The sequence below is a fragment of the Carassius auratus genome, chromosome 7, assembly GCF_003368295.1.
Source record: "Carassius auratus strain Wakin chromosome 7, ASM336829v1, whole genome shotgun sequence".
Lineage (NCBI taxonomy): Eukaryota > Metazoa > Chordata > Actinopteri > Cypriniformes > Cyprinidae > Carassius > Carassius auratus.
Window position 1 is genome coordinate 32,479,043 of NC_039249.1, and position 24,130 is coordinate 32,503,172.

A 24,130-nucleotide genomic window follows, 5' to 3' on the forward strand; every position below is an offset into this window, starting at 1 on the left:
TTTGATGTCACACACCGATTGGATTGATGGTGATGAACCGCTTCAAGTCGAACAAGCCAAATGACTCAATGAACCATTCATAAAGAACCATTTACTTCACTCCTGAATGAATCAGCCATTTGAACGAATCAAACAAATTAATAAATGACTCAATGACTTAATCATTAAGACTTTTACCACCACCTACTGCCAGTTTTAGTTTATTAGAGTACAATTTCATTAAATAAATAATTTCATATTTCCATAATAATAATAATAAAATTAGTAAATTAAATTATTAAAGGTATAGTTCACCCGACCATAAATGACAAAAAAATATTTCTTGCTGAAGCTACTTTTTGCAATGCCTGTTTTATGCTTTACACAACAATGACTTTAAATTATCTTTTGGAAGTAATTACTCAGCCAAATTTGATGTACAATTAATTTGCGATTAATTCAATTAATTAAATTGTTCTCATTCCTATTAACACTTGTAGTCTCTCAGTGATTCGGTTAATAGCTCCTTTATTTAAATATGTATAATTAAGTATATGTGTTCATATGTGTTAAGGGTTGAAGGAAACATCTGTGGTGTGATGAGTGGTGAACAGAGCAAAAACTTTACAGTAGATGAGAAACCGATTGCTGCCTCGTGACCTTTTGTAAACTGTATTTATGACAAAGAACTGCACAGATACAGATATTCTAACAATCTTTCGATAAACACCTTGTGTCCTCTGTCTCTGTTTGAGTTTGCTCGCACTGCTCTGTCGCGGTCTGTGGATTGAAGAGCGCGCTGAAAGACGGGGAGGAGACTGGTCTGACGCCGTTTTCATATGAAATTTTAGTGGACTGAGGCGATCGCGAATTTGTGTACAGTTTATGGAGCTAAATGCTATAGCCCAACAAAAAAAGCCTAGCAACGCCCATGTTTCGTGTGTATATTTCGGAGAACCAGGACAAATATTTCAATCGGTCGCTCAGGCATTTAAGAGGCACCGTAATGAGGCACCGAAATCTGCGTTCTGAATCGGTTCGGTGCATACCGTTCCATAGGTACCGGTGCTATATAACTACCCAACTTATTACCCCCCCCCAGCCCCCACCCCCCAAAAAAAGGTTCTTCCATTAAGGAGCTATCAACCGAATCACTGAGAGACTACAATTGTTAATAGGAATCATAACAATGACCATTAAGTATCCAAATATTTCCCATCCCTCCAGAAGAGTGCTGTAGTCATAAGTCTGTCTGAGCTTGTCATTCAGTATGCTCAGACTCTACTGGCCACATTCTACACAGTGCTGCACAGTCACATACGCTCTAACCTGAGAGGGAGGGGGCTTCAAAGCACCTCTTCACACAGCAGATAATGAAGGCAGCTACTGGAGAAATTAAATTCCTAACAACCACATGCTTACACACTGACAGGGAAAAACAATGACTGCGGGTGGGAGGACAGATAGGGCAAGAGAGAGAGAGAGAGAGAGAGAGAGAGAAAGAGAGAAAGAGAGAATAATATATCACGGCTCAGTTTGGCTCAGATCCAGTTCAGCCACTCTGGGCATCTCTCCCGCTGAAGGAAGTCTTTTCAGCATATAAATATCACATTACCACACAAGGAAACACAGGCCTCAGCTGGCCTTCTAACTTGCACTAACGAAGGCTCCCGCCCCCTGCCAACCGGCCACTGTCTTCTTATAAGAGGCAGCTTAAATGTTTTGTTCTGCATCTCAATAGACAAAACACCTTTTCCAAATAACAACTAGGGCTAATAGATTAAAATAATCCCAATTAATAGCATGATTTTCTGCAGTTAACATGATTAACCTCTCATTTTGTGTTTGCTGAAATGTCTCTGTGTGCATTTCAAAATACAGTGCATTCGGTTTTAATGCATTGAGATCAAATCTGACAACATTAAAGTCATAAATTTAGCTTCTTTAGCTCAAATCACAAAAAGAGCGGCCAAAGCTAATGCAACATTCGAGAGTACCTAAAAAAGAATGGCAAGTGACTTGCCTCAGATGCCAAATTTTTAGTGATTGTTTTCTTCTATATTGGTATTTTATTCTTGCTTTGATTGAAATAAAACTCTGCCAGATCAATTTACATTTGTTGGAAGAAGCATCTGGATTTGATTTATAAGTTAACACATTAAAGAATGTCTTTATCTAAAAAGATCATCTAAACCTGAGTTTACAAATTCAGATTATTACGATCTGTCTTTAAAAAGCACACAGAGCAAAAATTAAATCATAGTTTATATGACACTATTTAGTGGCAACATACTTACATGTATTTCTAAAATTCTAGTTTTCAAATCTAGGTTTAAAATCAGGGCTTTAAAAAAGTAATAATAATTCACTCCAAGCAGAATAGATTTTAATTTATCTATAAGTTTCTGTTCCTTTGTTCCTCACATATTATTATCGTTCTGAACTGGTTAATAATTTTTTTTGGTTTTACTTTTTCTTTCCCTATAATAATAATAATAATAATAATAATAATAATAATAATAAAGTACAGCGTTTTCTTTCCTATATATATATATACATACACAGTATTATTAAAAAAAGATGACTCCTTAGCCTTAATTAGATCAATAAGAACAATTACAACAACAACATAACAAAACTCAGTAAATAATAAAATTACATATTTACACCTTTGAATAAATAGGTCCTCAAAATAGGACACGATTTCTTGCTTCAGTGTTATTATAATTAAACTCAAGAGTGAAAATAAGAGAAAATTATAATTACTAAAAATAAATAAAGCTCTGTAACAATTTTAAATACAGTGCAATTACATATAGTTTGATATCATGCCAAATACAGCAAGAACATCTAGAGATTGAACATTAAAAGCTTCATTTCAACCTATTCTGTCATGCCATACTGAGCCAATCTACAGCATAAACAACTAATATTCAAACTAATAAAGCAATGTAGAGCCCATAGATTTACATACACACACTGGGACTGCAAATGATGGAGTACTACAACAATACCATGGCTTCTCTCTGGCTGGACAACCTGCCCATGCTCACTCAATACAGATCAATATAACTCTCAGCTACAGTGGAGGGGAAATTGGTTCTTTTTCACTGCTCATATCTGGCTGACTAAAAAAGTGCCATGTTGACAGCCAAATGGAAGTGTCTGTAAGCATCCTGACATGGCAGCCTACAAAACAGCACTGGACAGACAGAAAGACATTAAGGGGGTCTGTCTGTTCAAGGTTTAGATCAATATAATTAAACTGAACAGTCAGGGAACTACACTAACCTTTTCCACTGGTGGCACTTGCGCGACAATTTTTTTATAGTAAGACGCTCCGGATAATAATGAATAATAATGAAACTGTATTGCATAGAGATGTGCTTTTTATTTAACTTGCCATCTTTTAAACCACATGTCTTCTTGTTTTATTTCTTACAGTACACACAGTGCATTGTTGTGTCTTGGTACCTTAACCCAGGGATGTAGCTGGAGTTAGAGGGGCCCTGATGCAGGTTGTACAGTGGGCCCTGTTTGAAATTGTTTAATTTGTACTATGTTCATTCTATTTATTTATTTGTACTACTTACACCATGGTAAAAAAAATTGTAAGTTTGTAGGTGTCCAGAAACTAATTTAAAATAGCACTGCATAGTCTTCAGACCATCCTTAAAAATATTCTTGTTTGCCGTAACCCGACCGACCCTGTCAATTTAGGACAGACTCAAATTTTTTATTTTTTTATTTTGCTTTTAGTCCAACCGACTTGCCGATTGTAAATTTGCGTTAAGACCACTGATATATATATATATATATATGACTGGATCGCTCATCGCGTTCTAAACTGCCAACAGGCAGTGAAGCCACCAGAAGTGTTCGATCCGCCATCTTACTAATCCCTACCAGCAGAGAGCACCATTGAGTTACATTCAAACCGCTGTCATAAAATAACTCGATTTGAAGCTGATCAGTCAAACGGGACTCGTTTTTATGTTACGTGTATGTTAATTAATGTTTACTTCAGATGTTATCTGCAGTGTTTACGGTCTTTTGCGGCAGGATAAGCGATACATTTAAACCGTTAAGATGGGTGTGTCTGCTGCGCAGTGACAACAGAGGTAACTGATCAAACACAAAAAATGTCTTATTTCTTTATCAACATAATTATTAAGGAATTATTAAACATGAACGTATTAGTATCAGAAATTGATTAGGATATATTACAATGAATAATACAATTATGTTGTTAATATTGCTCTATACATGAAAAGCTTAACTTACTATCTTGGAAATAAAGCTTTATAAAGTTTATGTCTTTAAATCCATACTGTATATAGTCAGTTATTTCTCTGAATAAATACAGATTTCAGAATGAGCAGTTTGTAGTTTGTTATATATGTTGAGGTCGTGTCTGTCTAATGTTTATCGTGTTCATGATGCTCACTACTGTAATTAACATAGCTTTTTAATAAGTAGGGGAAATTCGTGACATTTAAAAAATAACCGTTTACATGCCTAGGGTGTTTGCATTGTAACAATGTACAGAAATACTTCAAATTTATAAATTCTGACTTGTTAGGTGATGTTACCTAATTAAAATCATATAATTTCCTATTAATTCAATGGAATGTTTTCGCACACTAGGGATTACCAATATGGCGTCGCGGCGGCTTCACTTTAATGACGTCATGAGCAATCCAGTTCTATATTATGGATCAGTGGTTAAAGGGGGGGTGAAATGCTCGTTTTCACTCAATATCCTGTTAATCTTGAGTACCTATAGAGTAGTACTGCATCCTTCATAACTCCAAAAAGTATTTAGTTTTATTATATTCATAAGAGAAAGATAGTCTGTACCGATTTTTCCCAGAAAAACACGACCGGCTGGAGGCGTGATGTGTGGGCGGAGCTAAAGAATCACGAGCGCCAGTAGGCTTTTGCGTTGAGAGCGTTTGGAAGCTTGAGGACAAAACCAACCAAAACAAACCATGGCTAACAGTCAGATTCAGCGTATATTTATGATCCAGAATCAGATCCAGAGGCTGAAATTTAACAAGAGCAGCATCAGCAACAACGTCTCAATGTGGTATGTACTGAAACTGTATATATTTGCTTAGCTGTTTTGGAAAATGAATATTTGAAGCAGTTTTACTCACCGCATGCGGTTCCAACACACGATCGTGACCCTCGCTCTGATCAGTGAGTCTGTGCTCAGCCTCTCAGTGCTCTGCTATATGGGAGCGCGCGCTCTTCCGGCAGAAGTGCCTTAGGACCCATATAAGGAAATTCTGCTCCATCTAACGTCACACAGACCCATACTCGAAAAACACTTTCCGAAACTTGTGACAAACCGGAAGAGGTTTTTTTGGAAAAATACTCCTTCAAACGTACAACTTAATTTTTGAAACTTTGTCCATGTTTAGCATGGGAATCCAACTCTTTAACAGTGTAAAAAACTCAGTATGCATGAAATAGCATTTCACCCCCCCTTTAACATGTGCAACGACCATACAGTCTTGTGTCTACAGACTGGTGGGAAAAGTAACATCCAATAATATTTAAAAACAATTTTGAATTTTAACATCAAGAATAAATTAAAAACTTCTTTAATATCTTTATTAAATGTGAAAAAAAAAGAGACGGGGACTGCTATGCCTTTGTCAACTCAAATTCAGTTGTCAGCTGAACTTGATCGACATCACGGCGAATGTTACCTCAACGCAGATGAATTCTGTCATGTCACTGAAAGAAATACTATTCATTCGTCATAGCAATAAGGATAAAATGGCAATTAAAGAATTAGGACCACCAAGAACAAATTTAAACATCAAACAAATATCTACAAAGGGCAGGAGGTTGTATAAACAAGGATTTTCGAGGACTTGGTATGAGCGGAGAAAAAGGCTAGCAGAGAAGTAGCTGATGCTTTATTCTGCTAATTTACCGCTGCATTTTGTTCCATCCGGAGAGCGTGACAGACATCGCATAGACAACTACAGGTGTCACCGAAATGCAGCATCTCTCAGAGAAGGTGAAAAAACACTAAAGAGCAATATGGGTAGTAGGGAGAAGTGTAAGCTAAGTGAGCAATGTAATATAAATGAGTAATTTAAGTAAGCAGTGTAATGTAAGTGAGTAATGTGATATAAGTGAGCAGTTTAATACAAATGAGCAGTGTAATATAAGTGAGTTGTGTAACAGTGATTGAACTGAAATCGAAGTAAAACTTTTTTTTTTTTAAACACATCCTGGTGTCATGAATTGTTGAATGGTTAACATGTATATAAAAACCTAAGGAGAGCAAGAGATTGATCCCTAATATCAGTTAATGTCAGTTAATACTATAGTAGTTCAGTTCCCTTTACATCTTTAACTAGCCGTTAATTTATCAATTCAATGGGTGACCTATCCTCATTAATCATGCAAACATTTGGCCCCCCCTGAGAGAATTGGCAGGAGCAGCCACTGGAATTGGTTAGTTCATCTCATGAGTCTTCAGGTTTTTCGAGTCGTTCATTTAACAAGTGACAGACCCATAAGCTTTAACCTATGCAGTCTGAGCCGAAAGAGACTTAAACAACTCTTTATTACCTTTTTTACAACAATCAGTGTATAGAAAATAACCATCATGACAGAAATTCACACACTTATAAACTGTAAGAAGTGAAAACATACAATTTGAGACCAGACCCGCAGTAACTTTAAGAGTAAATAATGATGATGAAAATGATAATGTCTAAGCACTAGGGCTGGGCGATATATCGAATATTAGCAATAATATCGAAATAATTTTGCAATGTAAAATGTTTAAATATTGTGAATATCGAATATTTAAATTCAATCATACTTTTCCAAAAGAATGCGCCAAACGTCCAAAAAAGGGAACATGTTATTGCGGACTGCTCTACGCTTCTCTACTACACAAACTCTCATGAGTGCAGTTGCCAGATATCACTACAAGTCAAAAGTTTTTAAAAACTGACCAATGCTGCATTTATTTGATCAAAAAGTAATAGTCAAACATTATAAAAATGAAAATTAACCGTTTACAATTTTAATACATTTGAAAATATAATTTATTCATTTATACATTTTCAGCAGACATAATTTCAGTTTTCAGTGTCATACAATCCTTCAGAAATCATAAAATTCTGACTTGGTGCCGAATTAATAATAAAAATGGTTTTCTTATTATAAATGCTCAAAACAGTTTTTTCACAGTCAGGATTCTTTGATGATCAGAACGTTCAAAAGAATTGCATTTATTGAAAATAGCAAACTTTTAAAACATTTTAATGTGTCACTTACGACTAATTTAATGTTCCTGCAATTTTTCCCGGGTCGCTAGATTTTGCACTTTCACACTGCCAGTGATGACCCGGTATATGTGCATGCTTTCACACACAACCCTTGAAGATCCTTTAACGACACGTGACATCAGCGCGTGACATGTAATGTACGAGTCGACAACGTCTAGGCACGTTATACTTTCACTGAAGCAAGCAAACGATCTCTGCGTGAGCACAGAAAGTGAGGAACTAACTGATCTCTGCTTCATTACAGTTTGCAAATGTTTTCGTCGCAAACGTTGATCTTCCTTCAAAACAGCCGGTTAAAGAGTCCACGCGATAATGCGCGTCATTACTTCGACACGGAATTAGATCTGGCTTTTGTTCACACAACGCTCGTCCCGCTCGTTCAATGCGGTAATCGATCCCGGGATGTGGTTGTTTTCACACAGAAGGCGACCCGGCAATGTTCCGGAAATATTGCGGGTCTGACGTGCAGTGTGAAAGGGGATTTGGATTGTAGTGTATCTTCAGACATCCCAAGTCTCCTGGAAGTTCCGGGAGTCTCCCGCATATTGAAAATGGCTCCCTGAGACCCGCAAATTAGTTAAAATCTCCCGGAATCTAGACCGAGCGAGCAAAAGCGCGCATGCGAAACAGATACTGTGTTTCAAACCGTGTAACGCACGCACGGCAAAGAGGGAGAGGGAGTGTATGTGTGCTAATGTGCATGTGTGCGAAGCGCATCTAAGACAGAGAGAATCCTGATTGGCCTGTTTCTGAAAATCAACCAATCAATTGTCAGTATGGGCGGGCTTTTATCTCTTCTCCCGAGTCCTGAATAAAAATAATCAGTTATGTCTATCTAGAAACAGGAGCACCATGGCAGAGGGAGAGTGCCACAAAACAAAAAAAGTATAAGACACATTTTACGGCAGACTACACGAAAGTGTACCCCTGTCTTATAGGTGTCAAACATAATGACAGTCTTGCTCAAGCATTGCCCATGGCGAGTTATATGATTGCAAAAGGCATGTTGAGGTGAGTTGACAAGTTTCATTTCATCTGCATATTATTCAGGCTAGTTGCCAAGGCTATATGAAAACAACAACCTCCTTACATGTTTAAATTTGCAATGGAAATTAAATAAATGCAGTTTACATAAATTGTATAAGCCGATTATATAAATAGTAAAAGTAATCTACATATTTAAACATAATTAACGAACAATTACATAGACCTATAGCTTATAGAAATAATATTTTATGCTTTTATATCTTTTAGGGACCACAACATGTTAGGGAGGCTAAGCGCAGGGAAGGCTGCTCCAATATATCTCAGTTCTCCCATTCAGATCTCACTGAGAAGGGGACTACAGCTGAGATGTATTTCTCTCCTTTTTGGGGGGGGGGGGGGGGGGGGGGGGATGGCGGAGATACCTCCCTGAAATGATTGTTTGCAGGTTGGGATGTTTGTCTTAGTTTTTACAAAATGTGAAGCAGCACAATCTTTTTCAACATTATTAATAAAATAATTATTAATATGTTTCTTAAGCAGCAAATCAACATATTATAATGTTTTTTGAAGGATCATGTGACACTGAAGACTGGAGTAATGGCTGCTGCTGAATATTTAGCTTTGCTGAGTTTTCTGAATTTAAATGGTAATAATAGGTTATTACACATTATTATAGTTTTAGTGTTTTGATGTTTGATCAAATAAATACAGCCTTGGTGCGCATAAGAGACCTCACTCAAAAAATATTTTTAAGTGAAAGTGACGTGACATACAGCCAAGTAAGGTGATCCATACTCCTAATTCATGGTCTGCATTTAACCCATCCAAAGTGTACACACACAGCAGTGAACACAGACCCAGAGCAGTGGGCAGCCATTTATGATGCGGCGCCCGGGGAGGAGTTGGGGGTTCGATGCCTTGCTCAAGGGCACCTCAGCAGTGGTACTGCCGGCCCGAGATTCGAACCCACAACCCTAGGGTTAGGGTTAAAATATCCTAATTATTCCAAGCTTTTGACCTGTAGTGTAGATTATCAAAAACCAAAAAAACGTATAAACTTCACAGCCAAAAAAAGTATGTTTTAACGTAACGTGAGATTTGAACTCTTACATTAGATGCCTAAAGGTGCCTGAATTAAATCTGTGACTCAACCACATAATTTATGTCTCAATCTCCAAAATAAACCAGGACAGGCATGGAGCCGATGACTGTGCCTTCCCAGTAATCCTGAGAGTGGGGGGTCGTTGATCAATATCTCAATGCACTCTAATACTGCAAGACTCCAAACAGATGGGCCATGGTGTATGTGTCTGTGAAAACCTACCCCCGCCAGCAACCTCCACTCTTCCCTCCCTCCAGGCTGCCCACTGCTGCTCCAAAGCAAGCCTTTTTCTTTGAGTGGGAGGGGGAACAAACTACAGCCAGAGAGGCCACATAGCCCACACTAATTCTCTTTCAGAGGGGGTGGAGGATGACAGGATGGAGGGATCCACACTTCTCGTTCAGGCTTTTATGGGAAGCTTTATTTACGCCCAGGCTCTCTCTCTCACCCTCGCTCTCTCAACCCCCATTCCACCTTGTCCTTCATCCCAGGGTGGATTTATGGCCTCCGAGCTGTGAGCACTCAAACAGAGGATGAAAAGGCGCTCAGACTGCATGTATCTCAAACACAGGCTTTTTTGACACTCCAAAAGATCAGCACTGAAAAGCTAGAGAAAACAGCCACTGAGCAAATAGGACAAACGCAAGAAAGAGGATTCCGAGCAGATTCCGCTCTCGCTGTTATTGCCACAGCCGGACCACAAGCCCAAGGGCAGGAAAATCAGACGGGGAGCGACGCGCTTCTCTTGGTGGTAACAATTGTCCGATGACTGGGAAGAAGTCGCTCAGAGCTCTCTCTCCATAATCACCCTCTGAGTGATCTAAAGGAGAGCAATTACATTTCATCAGTGCTATTTATACATCAGCGGAAAACGAGTGTGCATAATTTAGATACCAGTGTCTGTGTCAATATCTCATTAAAGCTAATGAGACTAAGAGGGTGTGGGAACGCTGGCGGTGGCAGTCACAGATGTTTGCGCTGTCAATTTCATCTCCAAATAAAACCGCAAGACAAAAGAGGGGCTCTCCAGCTCATGCTCGGAGATTAATACTGTCACACAATCCATAAGACCTACAAATAATGACACAATAACCACGCTACACTAAAGAATATTAGATTAATTTATCAAGCAAACAAATTAGACTTGTGTAGCTGGACTATCAGCATGCTGTCTGGTCCATGTGTAGTTTGTTGCAGCCAAGAACCTTACACTTTGAGAAGAAGAGGCCCTCTTACCAATAAGTGACCAGTGTCTGCTATAGAGATTAAAGGAATAGTTCACCTACATAAATGGATGAGAATTTACTCATCCAGTACGTATAGGAGTTTGTTTCTTCATTGGAACAGATTTTGAGAAATTTAGCATTATGTCACTTGTTTATCAATTGGTCTTATGCAGTGAATGGGTGCCATCAGAATGATATTCCAAACAGCTGATAAAAACATCACAATAATCCACATGAATCCAGTTTATGAAATAACATCTTCTGAAGTGAAAAGCTTTTGTTTGTAATAAAACACATTCATCATTAAAGGGTTAGTTCAAAGGCCTCCTGTAGCAAATCGATGTATTTTTGTAAGAAAAATATCCAAAATGAAAACATAAGTCACTTTATTGTAGCTTGCACTCACTGTTGTAAACAGAAGCAGTTCCAGGTGGATGACATATGAGTTCGGCTTTGCGCAAGCGTATCTTAAAAGTGACTCACACGGAAGCGCAGGGGGAAAAATCGAAACAAAACAACGGTCACTAATTAAAAGTACAAAACAAGGAATTATAGAGAAGAATGTCGGAGGATTTCGCTATAAGCCAAGAGGAGACTGGTTCTCCTTTACTAAAGTAAGGAAACTTTGCTTCCTTTGCTCCTGTTAAGAAACATTGGTTTTCCTGAGCAGTGGTCACGGCGTTATTTTTTCAGTAACGGGTTGATCTAACTCGTTACAACGCCGTTAACATTACTGGACGTTAAATGCGGTGCGTTACTATGCAATGATTTAATAAACTATTTAATCCGAACGCACCTCTGGCTCACACAGCTAATGAGGAGGTGGGTTAATACTAGATACTCGATTATGATTGGCTAGGGCAGATTCATGTGTTTCATGGTAACCAATCAGAGCCAGTGTTTTTACATACATGCCGGCACACGAGCCAGCAGCACCACACACACACACGCAAAAGCTAAACAGAGATTCGCAGCAGCAGAGATGGCGAGTCAGGAGCAATCCGATGAAAAGTTGGCATTTTCAAGGTGGAGATATAAGCACTACTTCAAATTCATTGTGGTCAAAGGCAAGAACGTGAATGTAATGTGTAAATGTAATGTGTGACACGCATCTACAAAGCTAGTGGCCAAAAACACTTTTCTTACAAAGACAATACTTGAAGTGCATGATAAAACTCTTGCCGTCTGTTGACGTGCAATAAATATTGAAAGTTATGTACGAACTCATTTCAACTGACTTGTGAAAACTGCAAAACAAAAAAAAAACAAAAAAATTATATATATATATATATATATATATATATATATATATATATATATATATATATATATATATATACACACACACACACAAATTCTTTGACATATAGCAACTTTTTTTTTTAAACAGTAACGCAAATAATTTCTTTCCCTGGTAACGAGTTACTTTTATTATAGAGTAATTCAGTTACTAACTCAGTTACTTTTTGGAACAAGTAATGAGTAACTTTAACTAATTGCTTTTTTAAAGTAACGTTCCCAACAGTGTTCATGAGACTCTCCAGCACATGCGCAACACTGACCTCATACATCATCCTCCATCTGCATCTGTGAACAACTGTTGGCACGAGCTACATTAAAGTGATTACTAAATTAAATTAAATTTATGCATTTAGCAGACACTTTTATCCAAAATGACTTACAGTGCATTCAGGCTATCAATTTTTACATATCATGTAATGCAATGCTCTACCAATTGAGCTACAGGAACACTACATTTTACTACATTTTGAATATGGACATTTTTCTAACAAAAACAAATATATTCACTACAGGAGGCCTTTGTTCACCCCACAGAGGTGTGTGAGACACTTTTTTGTTTTTATTTAACTTATTTCGGACGGATGCAGTGCTACACCCGCTGAGTGCCATTAAGCAAATTGAAGGATCAAAGACAATCATTTATATAACTCGACTGGATTCCTCTGAAAAAAGAAAGTCATATACACCTAAAATGACACAAGGGTGAGTAATTAAGAAATAATGTGAATTTTTGGGTGAACTAACCCTTTGAGACGTTAAAAATTCAAACCATTGCTTCCAGCTAATATATATATATATATATATATATATATATATATATATATAGTCCTCAATTATAGTGCTTTCTCCGGTAAAAAAAAAGAGTTGTATTGCCTGAATCAGGACAGAAATATCCAGGGATCAAGCACTGTTTTTAAGCGAAAACAGTGTAAAAAACATTTCTAAACAATAAGTTGGTGGATTTTGATGTGAGGACTTTTTCACTGTAGTGTTATGTATTAGTAGACTCATATCTTGGTAATCAGAAATCGTTTTAAATTCAAAAATGCCTTGATGGATTTGTTCCTTACAAACACACAGCTTTTCACTTCACAAGATATTATTGATGGACTTGAGTCATGTTGATTACTGTGATGTTTTTATCAGCTGTTTGGATTCTCCTTCTGACGGCACCCATTCACTGCAGAAGATTCATTAGTGAGCAAGCGATGTAATGCTAAATTTCTTCAAATCTGTTTCTATGAAAAAATACAATCATCTACATCTTGGACAGCCTGATGGTGAATAAACTGACAGCAAATTGACATTATGATGCTATTGCAAATATGATGGTAAAGAAGAAAAAAAATCTTTAACATCCATCACTAGTCCAATCCAACACTGTTAAAATGAAATGCTTTGCTAGAGGGTCAATTAATTCATCCAAGAACCAAATAATATACACAGAAAACACATCACTGCTTCACAACAAAATAATGTGAAAACACACCAAATTATCTTGGAAAAAGTTAAGTACTAGTCAGAATGAGGAAGTCACATTGTGAATGTGCTCTTTTTGTAATAGCACACTAAAACAAATTTCTAAAGCTTGGACAATAAATAGCTAAAGCACAAAGACTAAAAGCCAATGTCCTACAATAGTGGAATCTAATATAATGCGAAGTGGAATCAAATATAATTTTTTTAGGAGATTAAGACTAATTAATAAATATGACTTCATAAAACATTCAATAAATTAAATGATATCATTTACAAAAGACAAAAGCTTTAATAAAAAAAATTATTAAAAAAATAAAATAAAATCAAGGAATCAGATTTGAATCAGGTATAAACATAGGTAAAAAAAAAAGAGAATTATTATAATTATTTTTCGTATTTAGTTTCTTGAACACTGCATTATAACTGACTGGGTAAAAAAGAAAAAAAGAAAAAAAACATTATGCACATAGCATCCTGTAATTAGCATAAAGCCTGAAAACTAGTTTCTGCAGCTGAAACTATTCCAATTAGTATGAACAGTATGAGCTAACCAAGAATTATGTAAATGTTCAGTTCTTAAAAACAAATTGTAATGCTCATATAATCATATACATTTTGCAGAGATAAACAAAAATACAAACCATTCAAAAAAAAAAAAATTTGTTTTAAACCCAGAACATTAAATGAACATGGGCATCAGTCTAGCCATATGACAGTTTCCTTCACCTCTATGTGCAAATTAATTCTGTGCATGGTGGATTTGTCAAGAGGTGTTTGGTTTTTGAAAAGCCCTGAGGTAGACAGATTCTCTCGGGTTGAAGCAGACAGAGTGGCTGAGGCATGCCGACATTTACACTGGATAAAAGAGAAAAGATTAGAGCCCTCTGAGCTGCAATAGACTTCATTGATTTATAATTAATCAAGGACAGAGCCGGGTCGTGAAATTGCACCTGGACATAATCCTTTTAAATCCTCTGCTTGACATCATAGAAACTAGGAAAATAGATGCTCGCTTCAAACATGCAGCTATCAATAGTAAAAGTGTGCAATATGAAAGTAATTGCAGGACATGAATTAGCTTTGCTTCAGTGTAGCAGCAGTCAAAATGGCAGTAATGGGTTGCTGAGGTTGAGGAGCTGATGGTGAATTGCTCCCTCTGCAGGTTGTGTTGACAGCAAAACACTGTTTACTATAAAACGTAAAATAAACACTGATGGGCAAAAAACAAGAAGCAAATCATTGCTCAAGGAGGCACATGGAGAACAGTGTGATTTTTTTGTTGGAGTTTTTATTCAGATTGTATTTTATTTCATTACTTTTTAAACTCTGGCAACATTTGTCATTTGTTTTTTGTCAGTATCTTTTTTTATAGTTTTATTAATTAATTTATATATATATATATATATATATATATATATATATATATATATATATATATATATTTATATATATATATATATATATATATATATATATATATATATATATATATATATAGTTATTTTTATTTTCTTTTGTTTTTCCATTTTATTTTAGACATTGAGGATTGGATTAAGAATTCCCATTTATTTTTCAGCCAATCACCTGAACTGTAAATGCAATGCAACCAATTGGCAACACTTAAAAAACTACTTTTAAGTGCCTAAATATAAATTATAATCATATTAATAATTGCTGCATATATGATATTCAATACATTTTCTAAATGAACAAAACAAAAATGTATTGAGATATTTTTTGTATATATATATATATAATAAATACTGTTTAATGGTTCCAGAAAAAAAAAACCTCAAGTATAATATAGTTTTTAAATTTATTATTTAAATGTTGCGTGCAAAAAAAAAAAAAAACACATTTACTTAAAGCTCAGCAGGGGCTAAATGGACCATATGCTAACTAGCTGAACTTTGACCCCTTTGTTTTTCTAGGCTCTGAACTAAAATGGCCCTTATGAAAGCCAAGTATGTCATTTGATGCGTCCAGACCCAACTTCCTGTTTCAAAGAGCAATTCATAAAAATGTATGTTCAACAGTGTATTTAAACTAATACCAAATTCTTTCAGGAAGGAAAAAAAAACTAAAAAGCAACCAAAAAAGACACTGAAAGCATCCAGTTATGGGGGGGAATGTGCTGAATAGTCATTAACATTACAAAGCAGAACTCCTCATGGACATAAAAACTGGTTTCAGCCTTCTGATGTACAAGACATCATTCCTTATCTTATTTATTTATTTTGACGCAAAATATGACTCCGACATTGTCTATGTAAGATGAACAGTGAACCGCAGCAGAGTACAGCTCATCTCAATGGCAGACGCTGCTGCAGCAGCACCAATTACACCTCTGTTACAGGGAGCCTGCCATGCAGGAGAACAGGAAATGAGACAGGAAGTGTGCTGTAGGCTACAGCAGAAGACAGCAGGGGAAGCGGACACAGACAGAGAGAGGAATGTGCTTGTATGCCAGAATACTGCTCAGTTCAAGTGCACTGTGAGCATTGAATTTTGTGCTGGAGGGATGGAGGGAGTTAGAGGAGAGGCTAAATAGTATGTTGTCATGGGGTACAGTAAAGACTGGAAAACACAAAAACTTTTGCACCTATTTGCATTCTGGAGAAGCAGCCATTAGTTGATGAAAGTCAAGTCAGTCCGCAGATTTTTAGAAGTCCGAGCTGAGAGATTTCACATATAACTTCTTTAAGTCTTTAATAGACTTATTGTGACAATTTAACAGCCTGGGTGGTTTAATATCTTAGATTATGAACAGACGTTGTACCATCCTTCTATAACACCAATATGAGACAGATATTTTCAGATTTCTGAGGTACTGAGGGAAAGTGCTTCTGACGTCAGTTGAGTGGTCATATCTTTTATCATGTGTTGCAGTGTGTCTGGGTTAATGATTTAAGCACAATATGCCATGCTTGTTTACAAAAACAAGCTCAGAGCACTTTAGGGAAATAGAATGTTTGGTATGGATGAATACCAGGAGGGACAGCTAAAGCCACTGACCTGTTCCATGAATTGCTCCTGAGAGAGACAATCTGTGACATTCACGCAGCCCAGCAGACAGCATGTGGGATACTCCGTAGGAAACTTGGGCTCTGGATGGTGAAATAAGTGAAACATAAGGTGAAATTACAAAGGCACTACAGTCTAGACATGCCTGATGGGATCATTTAAGTTTAACAGCTTTAGTATTACTGCCATGTACTTAAAGACATTAAACACACCTTCTTTGTAAATGTGACGGTACATGGCCTCTACCTCTGCAATCTCTTGAGGATTGGTCAGTTAGCAGCAGGAGTAATACACAGGCGCCCCCTATGGGATGTGTACCACGTTCTGCCTTCTACTGTACACAAACACAAGAAACAGAGAGGAAATGGAAAACGTTCAGATGCACTGTTCATCTCAAATGTCATTTTTTTAAGTTGACTTTAGCTTACTTTAATAATGCACGATATAAAGCCAATATACAGTTTTCAGCCAATATCAGTGATATACATTTATTTTAATAGAACTGTATTAAAAAAAAAGTTTACAGAAAAAGATTAAGAATTTTTATATCAGTCATAACATGAAAATAATTATTGGAATTTATACTGTCCAGTTTTAAAGGGGATAGTTCATTAATAACTCAGTGTTCATCTTCATCTCTCTCTTCACAGCAGTTCAGTCAGTGAAAGTGAAAGTGAAATTCAGCTAAGTATGGTGACCCATACTCAGAATTTGTGCTCTGCATTTAACCCATCCGAAGTGCACACACACAGAGCAGTGAACACACACACACTGTGAACACACACCCGGAGCAGTGGGCAGCCATTTATGCTGCGGCGCCCGGGGAGCAGTTGGGGGTTCGATGCCTTGCTCAAGGGCACATAAGTCGTGGTATTGAGGGTGCAGAGAGCACTGTACATGCACTCCCCCCACCCACAATTCCTGCCGGCCCGGGACTCGAAGTGGCAACCCTTCGATTGGGAGTCCGACTCTCTAACCTCCTTCAAGACTGTTGGAAGACCATTTCAGGTGACTATCTCTTGAAGCTCATCAAGAGAATGACAAGAGTGTGCAAAGCAGTAATCAAAGCAAAAGGTGGCTACTTTGAAGAACCTACAATATGACATATTTTCAGTTGTTTCACACTTTTTTGTTATGTATATAATACCTTATACAATTCCACATGTGTTAATTCATTGTTTTGATGCCTTCAGTGTGAATCTACAATTTTCATAGTCATGAAAATAAAGAAAACTCTTTGAATGAAAAGATGTGTCCAAACTTTTGTTCTGTAATGTGTATATATTGTAGCAGAAATGAGTCGAACCAGACAAATTAAAGAGTCTATCAGAGCTGTGTGCATTGAAACGAGAGCCGAACTCCTCAGGAAGTCATAAATCAGTTCTAGGGCCACAAGAACCAAGCAAGATAACCAACCAACCAACTTGTTCACACAACAGCTTTCAACATTAACACCAATAGAACAATTATTGACAATTTTAATTCGAAGAAGAGATTGTCAAATTTATTGTTCGTGATTGAAATGCAACGCTGGACATCACATGTAAACCCAGGAGATCAAGTTAAATACTTGCATTGACTTCCCCCATCCAGCAGAACCAGACTGAAATTCCTAAGGGGGAAGGGCTTTAAACCTTTGTCTTCACAGAAAAGTCCCTTTGCCAGAGAATGGCAAAGAAACTGCTTTTTGTACATTATATATGGACCAGAATGAACTCAAAAAGACTTATAAATGAATCATTCCATTGCTTAACTCCATATTCATTTATGTGTAACCCACACATTTGACTATCATGTTATAATCACTTATTGTGTATGTCTTTTGATAACTATAGGATACATAGTCATGTCTAGTATTGATATAATAAAATTTTCTTGCTTGATATTGTCCTGACGATCATTTATTTGTAAAATATATCATAATCGTGTTATAGGAATCATGTCCAAAATTAGATCCTGCGAGGCAGGAACCACATGCTTGGTAAGATAAACAAATGATTTATGATACCCCCGAGCCAAGACCATATCTGATTGGTCAAGGCAACATTTGAGGGGTGGCCAACAAGGAAGTTTAAATACTTTGGACACCATGAAATTTTGCTTTTACTTCTAGCATTGCTTGTGCTATCAGTCATGCTATTAGTCATGCCTGCTCTTAGCTTTTAGCTTGTAGCTTTGCTACCTAGCTTTAGCTTGTAGCATCTAGCCATGCGGTCAGTCATCATTGTTCTTTAAGCGCGGTTCCAGCGTGCTTCAGCCTGCATCCCTGCTGCTACTTAGCCACGATGAGAAGGAACACAACCTAGTCTCGTCAAACTTTATTTCTTTTCTTTTCCGTTTGAGAGTTTCGTGTTCTGAGTTAAGTTTTGTAACGTCCGTTCAACTTCAACCAGCGCACACGACTCTGCACTTTCAGCCAACGCCCAACAACCACGGGCTTCCCAAGACATCACTTCAGAGACTGAACTTCCAGCCAATCAACGACCTCGGGATAGCCCTTTCACCGAGGCTCCTTCTTCACAGGAGATGCAAGTAACTTTACCTCCAGACTGTGACCTTTACTGGTGTATCTAATGTAATTTTAACCTCATTGAGGAACTCAATGCGAGCGCTAATTACGTGATTGGTGGTTGTTATATGCAATTTAAAGTATTGCTGTGAACTTGGGATTCCAGATTTCCATTCTCTTAAACTCACCTTTTCCTAACTTTCGATCTTCCTGCAACTTGTGTGAATGTGTGAATGCGTGCGTTTATGTGTTAGATTAGTTTATATGTCTTAGATTTATCTAATAAAGCCTTATTCATATTGAAAAGAGAAGTATCTTGTGTTTTGTGCTTACAAGTTAATGTCTTAAACTGCCGATCTTGTTACTGTGCTAATTGATAGTGTTTCACTATAGTTTGGATATTAGTATCCAGCGCAGATTTGATGTTAAACGGCTCGTTCACTGAATCGCAGGGCGTCTCAGTGACCAGCCGTGAAACAGTGATTCTGTTCAAATTCCCTTTAAAATCTTAAATGATTCCCTTTGAGCTAAATTGACCTGTTTCCGTTACTATATATATATATATATATATATATATATATATATATATATATATATATATATATATATATATAAAGATGGATCATTAGCTGTGGCTAATGTGAATCTAACCCTGGCAATTACTGCAATACTGTAGGTTAACATATTTGAACAGCCACACCTGTTCTGGTCAAACTCCAGAAGTCTGTCTTTGTTTACATTTAGTAGTTTTGATCAGGACAGAGGCTGATTCATAGATTTATGCAAAAAAAAAAAAGAAAAAAAAGAAAACAATATATTTATCTGATACACAGATAAACAGCAGTTTAATTCAGTGGATGTTTTCGTCCACGAACATAACGAAAGGGTAGTGAATTTGCCCACAGTGTATTAGAGTTGCACGATTAATCGTTAAAAGATCGCGATCTCGATTCAGACACCCTCTCGATCTCATTTCTAAAAGACGACGATTCCCCGAGTCTGTTAAACCTTTGACAAAGTCTTACCAGATCATTCAAATCAGTGCGCGCACTGCCGCTGACACAGAGAGAGCTCTTACCATGTTTGGTTAAGAAACATCTTCACAAACAGTCTTTTCAACTACACAGTATTATATCTGTCTTACAGTCATTTATATTATCACAGAAATACTGGGATAAAGTTTATAGTTTAAATATAAACATTGATGTCTATATGGCAGCGATCAAAATATAACAAATCCCCTTTTGAAAGTACTGCGCTTTAAATAACGTTTGTGTCGATTGCATTGTTTCACCAATAGGTGGTGACAAGTGTCTTAATTTATTTGTCAATGAATTAATTTTTCATTCAAGAGAATCGTTCAAAAACGCTGATTCATCCAGAAATGAAACAAGTGTAGTAGGTTTATGAGTGAGTCGTTGAATCAGTGATCTAAACAACTTTTTCATCATTCTAATATTAAAAAAACTGGGGTTTTAAATATATTATATATACACTACCAGTCAAAAGTTTTTGAACGATAAGATGTGTAATGTTTTTTTAAAGTCTCTTCTGCTCACCAAACTATATTTATCTGATCCAAAGTACAGCAAAAACAGTAAAGTTTTGAAATATTTTTACCATTTAAAATAACTGCTTTCACTTGAATGTATTTTAAAATGTAATTTATTTCTGTGGTGTGCAGCTGTATTTTCAGCATCATTACTCCAGTCTTCAGTGTCACATGATCTTCAGAAATCATTCTAATATGCTGTTCTGCCATTCAAAAAAAAACATTATTATTATTATTATTATTATTATTATTATTATTAGATTTTTTTCAGGTTTCTTTGATAGAAAGTTCAGAAGAACAATAATTGTGTGTAATATAAATATTTTGTTATAAATGTCTTTGTCACACTTGATCAATTTAAAGAATCCTTGCAAAATAAAATAATTAATTTATATACTTGTGATAATGAAAATGTTAATAGTAATAATAATAATAAAGAATCGTAGGAGAATTGTGATCTCTATATGAGATCAAAAAATCGTGATTCTCAATTTATCCAGAATCGTGCAGCCCTACAGTGTATTGTTAAGTTTTTTTTTTAATTTTCAAAGCATTTTCCCAAAATATGTGTCAAAATAAGATGTCAACAAAAATTATTCCATTAGCTGAAACACACAGAGACAGTTGTGGCCAAAATAAGACAACTTAGTGGACGAAAACATCCCCAACAACGCATAAGGGTTAAACATAGCACATACCGCACCGTGAAAAAGTTGAACCGTGCCACTCTTAATGTGTGCCCATGATTGCCTCTTTCTTATAGACACACTCTTGAACATCAGGCACTTGCATCTGACACCAATGCCATCTCTGCAGCAGCTCATCCACAAAATCCTTCTGGTTTCTCTCTGTTCCTTTTAAGAGATCTCCAATATACTCCACAATTGCATCAGCATTGTCAATAGAAAGGATGTACCTGTCCTGAAAAACACAGATATTTTACTGACTTTTCTAATACAGTGTTACTTATTTTCACAAATATATATAAAAAAAACAACACACTAATAATAATAATAATAATATATTTTCTCCATATGGTCGATATCATATGGACAAGGCACTTCGGGACTAACGTTAAATCTCATAATGCTTACCAAGATGTTTACATAGTACTTCTTATAACACGATGACAATATAATAATATTCGCCCACCAAGTTATCCCACGTTATGTCTCCATTCATGCTCGTCAATTCTGTTATTTATATGTTACCGTTTCATGATTTCGACAAATGATCTCAGAGAGACTTGCGCAAACTTATTTAAAATGTACTTACTGTACAATGTCATCGCTTGCTTCCAATCCAAAACTATGCTTTAATTTATCAACAGTCCAGCGAAGCAAAGATTCAGTCATGATGAAGTTAAAACTGTGAGACACTGCAGAATCTGTACGTAAACTGACAGATTTCGGCATTTGCTCATTCAGTTGGCTTCCGGGAGATGCTTTTCATAACTAAAGTCTCGTACTGGTCAGTTAAAATATGGTAAACAATGCTTATACTATATTAATATTTAAATATGTGTTTTGAATTAAAAGTATATTAAAGTTTTCCAGTATTGTGAGCATACATGACTATAATTTATAAGTAATGGGATAAGTTTTTATTTATTCAAACACACATTAAATTGGTAAAAAGTAAATGCATTTGTAATGTATTAGCCTATTTCGTGCCAAAGTTATATATTACGTTTCATTCCTTAATTATGATGGTTATATTTTATTTTATGTGATTAAAACAGGAGTTCTCAACTCTGTTCCTCAAGGTCCTCATTTTCAGGTGTGATTGATTAGGGTCGAAGCTAAATCCTGCAGGAAAGTGGACCTCGAGGGCCAGAGTTGAGAACCCCTGGACTAAAATATACTTTCTTAAAAAATAAGAAAATAAAAAATAAGAAGAAATAAGAAAAAACAATGTAGAAGTTCAAAACTGGTGCAACACTACTTTGATATGTGCAAGAATGTTTTATCATAAATTTGTACAAAGAGAAAATAAGAACACCAAAACACATTAAAATGTCAAACCAGAATGGGAAAATAACACATACTAAAATGAAATGTATGCAGTAGTGAACAAGAAGAAAAAATTAATAAAAATCAAGAGCACAAACCATTTAAGAGTAATAGAATGTTCTGGAGGAACACACACACATTCACTTAACGGATCATAATAACATGTTACTATGTGATTGCTTTTTTCTGTAGTTTTTTAATTCTTATTTTTACCTACAATAGGATTGCAATTAAATATAATTAAATTTAACCTCCAACAACAAACAGTTAAAATAACTAATGACTGATTTCTCTTTGACGTGTTAATATTAAGCAATGTTTAGCACGCTTACTGTCAGAATCACCTACTATGAAAAATGGAAATAGAAGCTTGAAGTTCTCATTTATATACACATAGGTAACTAACAGTCATATGTAGGTTACTCTTGTTTCACAGGTTTTGTTTTTGTTTTTGTTTTTGTTTTTTTGCAAGTGAACTAAATATTGTAAACAAAACCACACGTGTGCTAAGTCATCCATTCATTGGACAGAAATTCTCAAGCAGGGAAAAGCAAGAAGTTCTGAAACAGGCTAATCATGGAGATTTTTCGTAGTTATTATTTTACTGATTTTCTGTTATCAGCTACAAACGCAATATGAAGACACTTATTAACATCATAATAGACAATGCCATCTATACTATACGATGTTGTAACAAGGATTTTGCGGAGACAAAAAAGTGCTGCGAGACGACAGAACACCAGCAAAGAAAGCATGCTGCTCTTATTTGCGCCTACCATGGCACACTGACTGCTGTCCGCGTCCTCCGCGCATGTTCCACTTTCCCGGAAGAGATTGCTGCATTAAAAGACAGAGTAAGTTGATGTGTAATGTTAGAAGTATGAAGCGTATCTTCTGTGGATCTACGCCTACCTCCGAATACACAAAAGTGTCGAATAAAGGTTTAAAAAATCAGAATACAGGAATGGCTCAGTCAGAGAGCGGACATGTTGCTTCGAAAGACTCTAAAACCAGATCAGACGCAGTAAGTTAATAAATTCTTTATTTTGTTATATTGATGACCAGTTTGCTGCATTACTTTTACTCGCCCAACATGCTGAATTAAGATTAATAAGAAATATCCTCCACAGAAACCAGCGACCTAATGTCAGGATTGTTGTGGAATAATACATTACATTTCGGTTTGTTTTCACCATACTCTATCGAGGCTACTCAATGTGTAGGGTGGAACTGTGTGTCTTTCGGTATTCACTGCCACTATAGGCTACGATGCGCACAAGCGAGACATTTCTTTAAATTTCTCCATTTGTGGTCTGAAAAAGAAAGAAAGGCATACAGTGTTAACAACACAAGGGTGACTAAATTATGACACATTTTTGGGTGAACAGGAAGTTACAAACGTTTCACACGGGCTACTTTTACCAGTACCGATAAATATGCAACATTTTACGCAAATTATAAGCTATGTTATGTAATATCTCATTAAAGTAGCTTACTTCAAAATTTTTGCGATCGATTTAGGGGCACGTCATGAATGCTGTTTTTTTTTTTTTGGAACATAGTAGCTGATGACGAGCAACCATGTCCCACAGCTAGATTCCTATTGAGAGTGAGGAGTCACGTGTCGATTTGGGTT

At 36.3% G+C, this 24,130-nt stretch overlaps 2 protein-coding genes across 4 annotated transcripts in view; one reads left to right on the forward strand and one right to left on the reverse strand.

Annotated features, from left to right (window-relative positions):
• Window positions 1-21,914, reverse strand: part of LOC113106522 (activating signal cointegrator 1) — an 80,299-nt gene extending 58,385 nt beyond the window's left edge. For both annotated transcript variants that reach the window (XM_026268547.1, XM_026268548.1), the window contains exons 1-4: window positions 21,758-21,914; window positions 21,181-21,403; window positions 16,634-16,752; window positions 16,413-16,504 (exon numbers count right to left, since the gene is read on the reverse strand). In XM_026268547.1, coding sequence (XP_026124332.1) covers window positions 16,413-16,504; window positions 16,634-16,752; window positions 21,181-21,306 — 337 coding nt within the window. In that variant the 5' untranslated portion in view covers window positions 21,307-21,403; window positions 21,758-21,914. The remainder of the gene's footprint in view (window positions 1-16,412; window positions 16,505-16,633; window positions 16,753-21,180; window positions 21,404-21,757) is intronic.
• A 1,380-nt stretch (window positions 21,915-23,294) lies between these two features.
• Window positions 23,295-24,130, forward strand: part of LOC113106521 (F-box only protein 44-like) — a 107,074-nt gene continuing 106,238 nt past the window's right edge. The window contains exon 1 of one of the 2 annotated variants that reach the window (XM_026268546.1): window positions 23,295-23,518. In XM_026268546.1, coding sequence (XP_026124331.1) covers window positions 23,306-23,518 — 213 coding nt within the window. In that variant the 5' untranslated portion in view covers window positions 23,295-23,305. The remainder of the gene's footprint in view (window positions 23,519-24,130) is intronic. The other variant, XM_026268544.1, reaches the window with a different exon arrangement.